Source organism: Stegostoma tigrinum, chromosome 23 (assembly GCF_030684315.1).
Source record: "Stegostoma tigrinum isolate sSteTig4 chromosome 23, sSteTig4.hap1, whole genome shotgun sequence".
NCBI classification, from domain to species: domain Eukaryota; kingdom Metazoa; phylum Chordata; class Chondrichthyes; order Orectolobiformes; family Stegostomatidae; genus Stegostoma; species Stegostoma tigrinum.
This window is the reverse complement of record NC_081376.1, coordinates 51,842,396-51,855,103: the sequence shown is the minus strand read 5'-3', so window position 1 is coordinate 51,855,103 and position 12,708 is coordinate 51,842,396. Positions and strand designations below refer to the sequence as shown.

Below are 12,708 nucleotides of genomic sequence, written 5' to 3'. Positions count from 1 at the left end.
GGCAGAAGGAAGCTGCAGTGTGACTCACTCTTGTATTTTGTTTTAACTGATTGTAACCAATGTGGCACACGTGTGTTTTGATAATCATTTCATCAGGTTCCAGTATTCATTTTTTCTGCGCCAAAAATATGAAGACGATTAACATCTTCTCGAAAATGCTATGTATTTGCTGGCTGCAGTCTGATTTATAACTTAGTTGTGCTTGTTTCAAACAAGCAACTATGGAAAATATAATCTTTTAAAACATTGCCATGCCTTGTAATGCATGTCATTGCTCAGCATCTTCCTAATAACCAATTAAAAACCCTACAAAGTACTTTTAGCAGATAAAGGATCAGTAGAAAATGTTCCTCAACAGAACAGTTACACGATATATCACTGAGGATTCTGTGTGAACACAGAGGGACAGGGAGTAGACGTTTAAACAGAGACACTTCCTACAGGATGGTGCTGGTATGAGCGGATGTGGCCGTGGAATAATTAAGTTCAGTCCTGGAAGGACACCATGCTATAGGTGGACGGTTAGAAGCAAACCTGGCACTGTGGAGATATCCTGCAGGATGTTTAAATATTCTTAAAACAACCAAAACAGGAGGCAACTGCATGTACAGAAGGAATTTTAGAAACCAGTGGTTTCCAGCAATTGCGAGGTCCTTCTGGAATTCTGACATGCACAAGTGAAAAATGAATGCTTATTACTTTAATAATGGGTTGTCATTAGTGAGTGGATAATATTCCCGGGGCTATCATAACATTGACAGATGAAGCAGAAGCCAATTTGATATGATTATGCAGATGTTCAATCAGGAAACTATTCGGCAAACATCAGGGGAAGTTTCAATCGAAAAGTACAATGCTGGAGGTCTGAACTAAAATCAGAAAATGCTAGAAACACCAAGCAGGTCGAGTTTCATCCAATGAGAAAGAACAGAGTTAATGTTTCAGCTCATTTCTTCAGAACTGGGAGATGTTTAGAGATGCCAAAGTGAGTGGATGAACTGCAGAGGCTTTGAGCGAAGGGTTGGATGAGGGACAAGGGCAGAAGGCAGTTCTCTGATGAGGAAGGAGAGAGGAGGGTCTGGACGACAGAAGAGAGAGTCTTCCAGGGTCCAAGGGAATGGTGACCAGGCAGGTAATGACACAAAGAGGCAAGCAGTGAGATTAGAATATGTTTACTGCTGTCTTTAAGGAGAAACAGGGGAATGAAACAAAACTCCCATAAAAAGAAACAAAATGTGACGGGGGGAGAAATGGCAGAGATTTGAATCTGAAGTTATTGAATCCAGGAAGCTATCACATGCCTTGTCAAAAGATGAGATGCTGCACTTCAAACTGAAGCTGAACGAGTGTGGCAGGCCACTGGTAGAGTCGTCAGCTTAGGGCTTTTGTAGCACTGTGGTACTGTCCCTACCTCTGAGGCAGGAGGCTTGGGTTCATGCCTCATCTGCTCCAGAGATATGTGATAACGTCTCTGCACAGGTAGGTTAGAGAATATCCAAAGAGGTCAACATGAGAGCCCTGGAAGATTTAATTTTTTTTCTGTCGTTCGATCTCTCCTGGTTCTCACCTTTCGCATGCCTTCCTTTTGCTCTTGGCTCATTCCCCCCCCCCTCAACCCCAACAACATTCTTCAAAATCTAACTAAATTTATAACTATTCCTCATTCTGATCAACTGGAACTATTAACTCTGTTTCTCTCTGTCTCTCCACAGAGATGTCAGACCAGCTGAGTTTCTCCAGAGTTTCACCAGCCTAGCCCAGAGTGACTGTGGACCAATACCGGTCATGGCAATGCTGCCTGGGGGTTAGCACAGGGCTCCGTGCCTCCTTCACTCAGTGACCGACATGACTGACTGCAATCTGTCTTAATTTTAGGGGGAGCTCGAGAAGCAACTCCTTCAAGCCAACCCCATTCTGGAAGCCTTTGGCAATGCTAAAACGGTGAAAAATGACAACTCGTCTCGATTTGTGAGTATTTCATTTTCAGCTCTCGGCCTCGGCTCATATTGCGGTCTCCACAATTGTACACACCACTCGACAATAATGATAGGCAGTGGTAAAAATGCTAGCTCAGTCTGGAGATAATGGGAACTGCAGGTGCTGGAGAATCCAAGATAACAAAGTGTGGAGCTGGATGAACACAGCAGGCCCAGCAGCATCTCAGGAGCACAAAAGCTGACGTTTTGGGCTTAGACCCTTCATCAGAGAGGGGAATGAAGGGTCTAGGCCCAAACTGTCTGCTTTTGTGCTCCTGAGATGCTGCTTGGCCTGCTGTGTTCATCCAGCTCCACACTTTGTTATCTTAGCTCAGTCTGGAGTTGGCTGGAGTTTCAAAGACCCGGTATCTCAGTAAGACACTGAGAGAAAGTACACTCACCGCAAACTTCTGGGTGTGTTGAAATGGGCAGCCGGTGGTGCTTTGAATTAGTGCAAGGTCTGAACGAGACTGTCAGTGACTTCAGTAATGCTTTGAGATTTGAACTTTGAGCTATAACGTACCAAATACGTATGAAGCAGAATAGCAATTATATTAGTCCTTTACCAGTCAGTTAATATTCAGGCAAATTTTCCTGAAGGCATGGCATGAGACGGGGAAATGGAATTCCAGAGAATTTCTGCTTCTTGTTTGCAAATTGCTTGACATCTGATTCAAGAAATTATTCTGCAATAACAGCCAGAGAAAATTGATTGAAAGCTCAGTTGATTTGAAAAAGCCAGAGTGTACTGCATCTAATGAATGTACCTTGATTTTCCATCAAAAGCAATGGTGTCAATTGCATGGAATCCTATGAAACATGCTCTGATCAGATTTCAAAGATATTTCCAGTGTTTTCTCCTTGTCTACCAATATGACATGGCAAATGTGTGTGTAGGCTCCAATAAACCTTAGAACAATGCAGTCACGAGCTCTTGCTACTGATTGGGCAACCCATTTTGCCAACTTCAGGGATTTAGGTGCCAGGCTAAGTGTGATCCGAGAGATCCTCAGGGATGGCTATACGTCTCTCCATTTGTGTTGCTGGGAGAGGCCCTCAGCAGAGAGATTGTCCCTGTCATTGTGACTTGGTACCTCACTTGGATCTAACCACCACCCCCCCCAAACCTATCAACACCATGTAGATCAAGACATCACCCCTTCCTCCTTCCCCAGACACACCTCACCCACTTCCTCCAGCCCTATATTCAATGAAACCACACCCAGACTTCTACCAGTTTCCTTTGGTCAAATTTGGAGATGATGGAGAATTGGTGATGGACCATAAGACATAGGAGTGGAAGTAAGGCCATTCGGCCCATCAAGTCCACTCTGCCATTTAAATCATGGCTGATGGGCATTTCAACACCACTTCCCTGCACTCTCCCCGTAGCCCTTGATTCCTTTTGAGGTCAAGAATTTGTCGATATCTGCCTTGAAGGCATCCAACGTCCCAACATGATGAGGATGGATTGACAAACCTGGGAGCCCCCTCGTCAGAAATGACATGGCTCACAGACGACAACATCGTAAAGGGAGCCAGACCCTTGTCTCAGGTCCACATTGTCTCTGGGAAGCGGCATCTGCAATTGGTCCGCGTCATAAACACCTCTGGCCACTCTACAACTGGGAAGGAGTTCTCTGAGAACAATCATCGATCGTGTGAGCTATCAAGTCTCCAAATTGACATCTTCACCCCAAAAATATGTTTCCTTCACTTCTCTTTCAGCATTCTGGTGGGATCTAGAGACCATAAGAACGTCAGATGCTGGGAGCCAGGTGTGAGGCTGAAAAGGCACAGCACATCAGACAGAAAGTCAATGTTTTGGGTCAAAACGCAGATAGTACCTGACCTGCTGTGCTTTTCCAGCCTCATACCCACAGATTCTGATGGGCTCATTCTCTCTGTGACGCCCTTTGACCACCAACACCTCACACCCCTCCCTTGACATCTTCTCATGTAACAGAGGAAAGTGAAGCATTTTGTCCTGTTTGCCTCCTCTCTCCTCAGTGTCCAACTTGCAAAATATTCTGTCCAGCCCAGGCAGCAATTAATTTTGGTTTCTTGCAATCTGGTTTCCTGTGCTCACCACTCACACTGGGCCTTCCGGTACAATGGGGGTGGGAGGGAGACAGGAGGAGGAAATGTTGACATGGAGATTGCATTGTGGGATACCTCTGCCTGGTCCCACAGAATGTGGCCTGATGTTCCAGTCATTTGACATTTGAAAGCAACGTCTTGCTGTCATTTCCATCCCAGGCTTGTTGCAGTGTTCCAGTGAAGCCCAGTGCAAGCCTGAGGAATGGCATCTTCCAAACTCTAAGGCTCCATATCGAGTTCAACAACTTCAGAACCCGAGCTCTGTCCTCCATTTAGTTACATTTACCTTTCACCAACCTGTCTCTTGCCACTTCCAACTGTTGATTTTTCTTGATTTGGTAAAGTTGACTTATATTCTGCTGTTCACCCGTCTCTGGACCAATACCCCTTAACTATTCCCTTTGCTTTTCTCTCACCTCTCACTGTCCCCTGACGTTGCCTGCTGTTTCACTTGAACTTGCTCACTGCAGGATAAACTCATCTCTTTTCCACCTCTGGCTTCAGTTCTGAAGAAGAGTCATCATGGACTTGAAAGATTAACTCTGTTTCTCTCACCACAAGCACTGCCAGACCTTCTGAGTTTCTCCAGCAGTTTCTGTTTTTGTTTCTGATTCACGGCACTGCCCCCAGACAGACCTGCCTTGGAGCAGCTAATGAAGGAACAAGCCAATGAGAGACACATCCTGACTGGCAAAGCAAGACTGACAGTTCACCCTCCTATCCACACGGTCGGTTCGGAATCTGGAATGGGATTTTGCACACACTGCTCGAGCTCCCCAGTTGTATAAGCAAGAAGTTCAGGATTGCCACCATGAAGTTTAGCCAGAATTGATGTGGCTAATTCCCCATTCTTCACTCAGATGTTGGTGGAAAGGAAAGGTTCCATTCTGACCTTGACGTCCTTGCTGCTATCCAAACAGATGGAAGGATCATGCTCCTGAGGGACTTTAATGTTGTACTTAGCCATGATCCCAGTTCTGGAGAAGAACCAAAAGGGTTGGAGAATACAATGTAAAATGGCGTTCTCCTGCCAACAAAGTGCTGAGAATGACCTCTTTCGACCAAACACCATCGGGCATCAGATGGACAAGTCCAAATGCACATGGGGACAACCTAGTCCCAGGCACTGGCACCTCCTGGATTATGTCCTTGTTCGGGTTGGAGGTCTTTCTTAAATTCACTCATGGGATGTGGGCATCGCTGGCTGATCAGCATTTTTTCCCCATCCCTAGTTGCCCCTTGAGAAGGTGGGGGTGGGCTGCCTTCTAGAACCACTGCAGTCCATGTGCTGTAGGGTGACCCACAATGCCCTTAGGGAGGCAATTCTAGGATTTTGACCAAGTGACAGTGAAGGAACGGTGTTATATTTCCAAGTCAGGATGGTGAGTGGCTTGGAGAGGAACTTGGAGGTGATGGTGTTCTCATGTATCTGCTGCTCTTGTCCTTCTAGACGGAAGTGGTCATGGGTTTGGAAGGTGCTGTCTGAGGAGTTCCTGGTGAATTTCTGCAGTGCATCTTCTAATGTCTATGATACTGGATTCGTTTGGATCCCAGATGACTGGTCAGATCATTGACCAGTCCACTCAGTGATCATACCCAATCCCATGCCAATACATCATACAGCCCCTAGTCCCAAGGGAAGATAGATCAACGTCTCAACCCCAACAAGGAGCCCCAACAGAAAAGGTTCCAAAAGCAGCTCATGACCGATTCAGGAACTCAAATTCATTCCAAGCCAATGGGATGGAAAAAGTCAGCTGTATGAGATTCCCATGTCCTCACTATTGGGTTGGACATTGGGACTGCTCCAACAACAAAAAAAGGCTGAAATCTGTGAGCTCCTGGAAGAAAACCCACCTGCACACACTGCCAAGTGGAATAACCCAAGGCCACAAATCCAGAAATTCCAACAGCGCAAGGATATCACTCAAAGGCACAAAGACATGTATCAGGAAGAGATCACAACAATATACTAATGAGAATGAGATGGGAAGCTTTTCTGAAGGTACCTGAGGTTTATAGACCAAACCAAACTGCCAACATCACCTTTGTTCACAGGGCAATGTTTCTCTTCTTAAGGATGACCATGCCATCTGTCAATGTTAGAAATAACTTTCTGAACAGCTTCTCAGCAACAAGAGTGTAATGATCCCAGTTGATGTTATTACTGGGTAAGTCAGCTTCCAGACTGAACTCTGCCTTGATTGATCATATTCTTGATTTACTTAATGAAATGGTCACTCACTAAAACCCAAACATTCAACACGCCAAATTTGGGTTTAAAAATAAAACAGAAGTTTATTTTATATTTGTTTGCTGAATAGAATAAACCAATCTTTTTATATGTAATACAACTGGAAAGATTTAAAAATGCACAGTAAGAATATAATATTCCATCTATCCCAACACCATCATGTTACAGTGCCGACACACCACAGAGAATTCCCTTCTTTAGCTCTGCTCTTCAGTTCCCCGAAAGGGGAGGCAATGGCCTAGTGGTATTATCGCTGGACTGTTAACCTAGAGATCCAGGTAACGGTCTGGGGACCTGGGTTCAAATCCTGCCATGGCAGATGGTGGAATTTGAATCCAATAAGTATCTGAAGTTAAGAATCTAATGATTCCAGTGTCGACTGTCAGGGAAAAACCCATCTGGTTCATTAATGTCACGTAGGAAAGGAAACTGCCATCCTTACCTGGTCGTGTCTGCATATGACTCCAGACCCACAGCAATATGGTTGACTCTTAACTTCCCTCTGGGCCATGAGGGTTGGGCAATAAATGCTGCTTAGCTAGTGATGCCCTCATCCTGTGAATGGAAAAAAGATCACATCTGGAAGTTTGACTTAGATTTTTAGCCTCTTCCTTGAGCATTCACATATCAGAGCTTACGCATTCTCAGCTTTGAATAGCCCTTCATGTTTCTAATCAAACATATCTGGCCTGGAACTCGCAAAATAATACCCTTACGCTAAGAAACACCAGCAATGTCTCTGCTCCATTCTTCAGATGCAATGGGAGACATGAACACATGCTTATGTCCATCCTGAAACTAGCTCCACAAGCAATCAAGTACAATTCCTGCAAAACCGACTATTATGGACTGAACACTGCACCAGACAGCTGAAAAGTGCCTCAGTGTTTTTACAATGCTCAAATGTTCCAGGGCTGGACAGAAAAAAAAAATTATAAGTACACTCTGAAGCTCTCCTTGATAATTGGACGGCATTCACATTAATGACTGAAAGGAGCTCACCACCAGTTGTTCAAGATCACAGCAACCTGTCCATCAAGCTGTATCAGGCTTTGTGTCCAAAGATCTTAGTGATGGGGCAGAGAGGGAATGGAAGGGAGAGAAACCCTGCCCTCAGATCTCACTACACCATACCATGTGTACATCATCCTCGAATCTAGGGGCAGAGAACAGCAACGACTGTGTGAGTGATAAGTGTCTCACACTCTTTGGTCAACCAGATACACCATTTCCAGCCATATAACTTCCAGGTCTGGCAGCATTTGTAGGAAGAAAGCAGCGTCAATGTTTCAAGTTCACTGCCTTTTCATCAGAACAATGTCTACTTTCACCCTGTCCTGCTGTGTGCGTGCGAGACCCTGTCCCGCTGTGTGCAGTGCGAAATGTTCAAAGTCATTACATGGAATGCAATCAGCAAAATGGCACAAAATGTAACAAAAACACATGATGGAAAATCCAATCTGTCAGTGAAAATGTCCTGGAAATTTCAACCATTTATAAAATGTAAGATAACATAAGTGTGTAGCACACGTTACACTGGGACTCCCCAATTATTTTATCCAATGCGCTTATGATCTCCTGTTATTCCTGCAATCTTCATTTGCCACAACTTTGTGAATATTTTATTCAGTTTGGAGACACTTCACTGGAGACTGAACTGCTGGTTGCATTCTCAAAATGTCATATCACTGCAAACAACATTCATCCCATTCATCTTGCAAAGGACACCACCAACGCAGAGCAAAAATTTCAACAACAGCTAAGAGGGAAACACAAAATCAAGTTAATCCATTCATGGAAGCACTCCAACATTTACAGTCTCCACACAGTCCATCAAGCCATCTCCCACTCATTCCGAGCTGAGATCAGGAGGAACTGATATGATTCGGGCTCTTGCACAGAATAGAAAGTTCTGACCAACAAGGCTAGAATGTGCATTTATCACGAGCATTCACCGTCAGCTTTCATTAAAGTGGAATCTACATCTGTGCAGCTCTGAACTTTGCAAAGTATTAGCAGATGCAGAGTCCTGTTATCATTGTCTCCTCCAGCCCTTCTATATTCGCATTCTAGATCTGTTGAGTTTTTGTTGAATGAGACCTGAGTTGACAGGTGAACAGCATCCCAAATAAACAGCAAACAGTGACAGTGACACTGTTTGTCATTTTGTTTAAACCTTAATGGACAGCGAATGTACACAGATAAGACCTGACCATTTTTTATCTCATTTTCAACAGGGAAAGTTCATCCGGATCAATTTTGATGTCACTGGCTATATTGTTGGAGCAAACATTGAGACGTGTATCCTTTTACGGGTATCAAAGGGAAAAGGCTTGGAATTTTAACAAGAAATACTCCATAAGGCAAACTGCTCCTGTGAAGTTGCCCTCAAGGAGGTAAAGGTTAAAGGTACAGGGACTCTGTAAAACCTGAGATAAATTTACAGTGTCCGAGATCTCTGTACTTGTTGACGTTGGCATGGGAAAGAGCGAAATGTTCTTAACATTTGGAGTGTCTACCTACCGAGAGTTGTGTTTCTGGGAGCTTCAGTAATCTTTGCCCCTCACCTTGCTATGAAATTATGGCAACATACGGGAGGCCATTCAGCTCCACATGCCTGCTTGCACGTTCAATGAGTTCTTGGCTGCTCTGAGATCTACCTTCGCATGAAGCAGGATTTACTCACAGGAACGTGAGAGGCAAGCTTGTTTTCCAGCGATTGCGAACACCGTATTCAAACAACAGAGTGCTGGAGAAACTCAGCAGGTGTGGCAGTGTCTGAGGAGAGAGAGAAAAACAGAGTCACGCAGCCAGACCTACTGAGTTTCTTCAACAATTTATGCTTTTGTTTCAAATCTGCAGTTCTTTGATTTTTTTTTGCTGACTATAGTAAAGCAGACTTGCTGAAGGATTGTGACAGGATTAGTGAAGACTTAAGAGCCTATTCTGTGTGGGTGAAGCCAACACGCTGTGAATGTGTTGGATTCTCCTTTCTTTGGTGCACGTCAAGGTGCTATTGGTAAGCAGACGGTAGTGGTAGAATGTAAAGCAATCTCTTTCATTGAGCTTCATTTAATTGTAGTACAGTCAGTATTGTTTCCAAAACTGGCAGAGGGACACCCTGCTATTTAATGGAGCCTCGTGGTACCATCCATGGACTGTTAACCCAGAGACCCGGGTAAGGTTTTGGAGGAAATGGGAACTGCAGATGCTGGAGAATCTGAAATAACAAAGTGTGGGGCTGGATGAACACAGCAGGCCAAGCAGCATCAGAGGAGCTTTTGTGCTCCTAAGATGCTGCTTGGCCTGCTGTGTTCATTCAGCTCCACACTTTGTTATCTAAGGTTCTAGAGGCCTGTGTTCAATCCTGGCATGACAAATGGTTGAATATAAGTTGAATAAAAATCTGGAATTAGGTGCCTGCTGATGATCATGAATCCACTGTTGCTTTCAGGGAAAAACCTATCTGGTTCACTAATGTCCTTTAGGGAAGGAAACTGCCATCGTTATCTGGTCTGGCCTCCATGTGACTCCAGACCCACAGCAATGTGGTTGACTCTGAACTATCCTCTGGGATGAGCGGTAAAAGCTGGCTTAGACAGAGATGCTGACATTACCATGAATGAATGAATTAAAAAAAGACACTGTTCTGTTCATTAAGAGTTACTGAAGGTGCTGTTTCTCCAAATGCACAAAGTGATCACTCCTTGGCCTGGTACATGTGTCCCTGATGGCTGCTGGCAGAGATCCCGAATCAGGGATCAATTCCCCGGACGCATATGGCCTTCCAGCACTAGTATTCCACTCTGTGACACTTGTCACGTGATGGGAATGTTCACTGCCCGAATGTACACATAGGACATCACCACAATTTTTTGACTCCACTTTGAGCTCAGCTTCTGGGATATTGCTCCTGCCCTTGCATCCTTCACACGTCTGTAATATCCACGTGTCTGCCTGAGCAGCTCTGTCCCCTGACCTCCATCCTTTTCCAATTTCCTTTCCAAATTATTGCCAGTCTTTGCTGCCTGTTCTGGCACATTTCAATTCCCAACATTGATGCTCACTGTACGCATCCGCTCTGCCTCAGATTCTCCCAGTCTCTCTCATCCAGAACCTTCAATCTATCTCCCTCCGGTCCTTGTTTGGCAAATAAGAACAGGACTTTTTGTCTTTTAGAAAAATATTGTACATCTCAATTAAATTTCCACCCCACCCCCACCCCAATCTCCTTTGCTCCAGGGAAAACCAGGCCTTCATAACAAGGGGAATTGAGTATAGGAGCAAAGAGGTCCTTCTGCAGCTGTACAGGGCCCTGGTGAAACCGCACCTGGAGTATTGTGTGCAGTTTTGGTCTCCAGATTTGAGGAAGGACATTGTTGCTATTGAGGGAGTGAACCATAGGTTCACAAGGTCAATTCCCGGAATGGCGGGACTATCATATGTTGAAAGATTGGAGCGACTGGGCTTGTATACACTTGAGTTTAGGAGGATGAGAGGGGATCTGACTGAGACGTATAAGATTATTAAGGGATTGGACACTCTGGAGGCAGGAAGCATGTTTCCGCTGATGGGTGAGTCCAGAACCAGAGGACACAGTTTAAAAATAAGGGGTAGGCCATTTAGAGCAGAGTTGAGGAAAAACCTCTTCACCCAGAGAGTGGTGGATATATGGAATGCTCTGCCCCAGAAGGCAGTGGAGGCCCAAGTCTCTGGATACTTTCAAGGAAGAGATGGATAGAGCTCTTAAAGATAGTGGAATCAAGGGTTATGGGGATAAGGCAGGAACAGGATACTGATTGTGGATGATCAGCCATGATCATAATGAATGGTGGTTCTGGCTCGAAGGGCCAAATGGCCTACTCCTGCACTTATTGTCTATTGTCTATCCTCTAAAACAACAAACACTTCCCCAATGGAACGATGCCGCTAAATTCCCTCCCACTTGAAGCATTGTGGTAAACCCCTTCTGCAGCCTCTCATGGAGTTTCATATCATTACTAACAGGCAGAGATCAGGACTGAGTGCAATGTTCCAGCTGGAGTCTAACCAGAACTTCAATAAGGTTTTGCAGAACTCCCCTGCTTTTGTACTCAACACCTCAATTTATGTAGCGTCAGGCCCTGAAATCCCATCTACTTTTCTAAATACTCTCCCAATATCTCCTGTCACCTTCCAAGATCTACACACAGACCACCCATAGGCTTCTCTGTCCCTCTATATATAGGCCTGCATCATTAATTCTCGATTGCCTCTCCCTATTTCTTCAGCCAGACTGTATCACAACATATTTCTCTGCGTTAAACTCCATACACCACTTGTTTGCTCCTTCTGCCATCCTGTCAATGTCTTGGTACCGTTGGCATGATTGGAATCATCTTTAACGTCTGCCATACCTCCAAATTCAATATCATCCGCTAGCTTTACAATGTATTCTAAAGTCCAAGTCATTTCTACATAAAAACAACAGCCTCAGCAATGATTGTTGGGGAATACCATTTTCCAATATGAATAACTCTTATTTACCACAATTCGCTACAATTCATGAGCCCAACTCTACCTCTTGTTATAACTCAGAGACAGCCAAATACAATCAGCCTTTCTACCTCTGTACATGCAACACAGTAATATTGGACATTGCCACCTGTAGCCCCCTCCACAGGAACGATGGAAGGTGTTCACAAACCTGGCCCATTCTTGGTTGAGGGGATAGTAGGAACTGCAGATGCTGGAGAATCTGAGGTAACAAGGTGTAGAGCTGGATGAACACAGCAGGCCAAGCAGCATCGGGAGCAGGAAGGCTGACATTTTGGACCTAGACCCTTGGTTGTTTGGCTGACTCACTCTGGACTTTGTTTCACTTTCATTTTAAAAAAATGTTTTAAAATGACCTTCAGGTCGAGTCCATCTCCTGCTTTGATGTTGTTCAGTGAATGTAAACTTGTCGGCTCTCTGTGGTGGGGGTGCATTAAACCTTGTATCAGAGCTTCTGTCGAACACCAAGAGAATTCAATTAGTATAAAAACACACAACACTGTAAAGCAATCAAAGCAGGAAGTGCCCGTTAGACCGTGGCCCTGCGGAGAGCCGGTGGACAGAGAGAAAGGGGTTAACATTTCCACTTTATTCTGGGGGTTTTTGGGGATAGTTGGACCTGGAGGGAAGACACTGCTGAGTATTCTCCACACTTTTCATTTCAGATTCACGGCTTTGCTAAAATAACTCATCATGGGCCAGTACCCGGTCACTAGGTACCCCGTCACCAAGTCACCTTTTATTTAAAAACCAAAAGAACTGCGGATGCTGTAAATTCTGAGGAAGGGTCACCGGATCTGAAACGTTAACTCTGTTTTCTCCTCCACAGATGCTGCCAGACCT

General features: G+C 44.7%; 1 protein-coding gene across 3 annotated transcripts in view; it reads left to right on the top strand.

Moving 5' to 3' along the window:
* myh11b (myosin, heavy chain 11b, smooth muscle) overlaps positions 1-12,708 on the top strand; it is a 165,619-nt gene that overhangs the window by 80,802 nt on the left and 72,109 nt on the right. For all 3 annotated transcript variants that reach the window (XM_048552765.2, XM_048552764.2, XM_048552766.2), the window contains 2 exons: positions 1,876-1,968; positions 8,568-8,631. In XM_048552765.2, the coding sequence (XP_048408722.1) occupies positions 1,876-1,968; positions 8,568-8,631 (157 nt within the window). The remainder of the gene's footprint in view (positions 1-1,875; positions 1,969-8,567; positions 8,632-12,708) is intronic.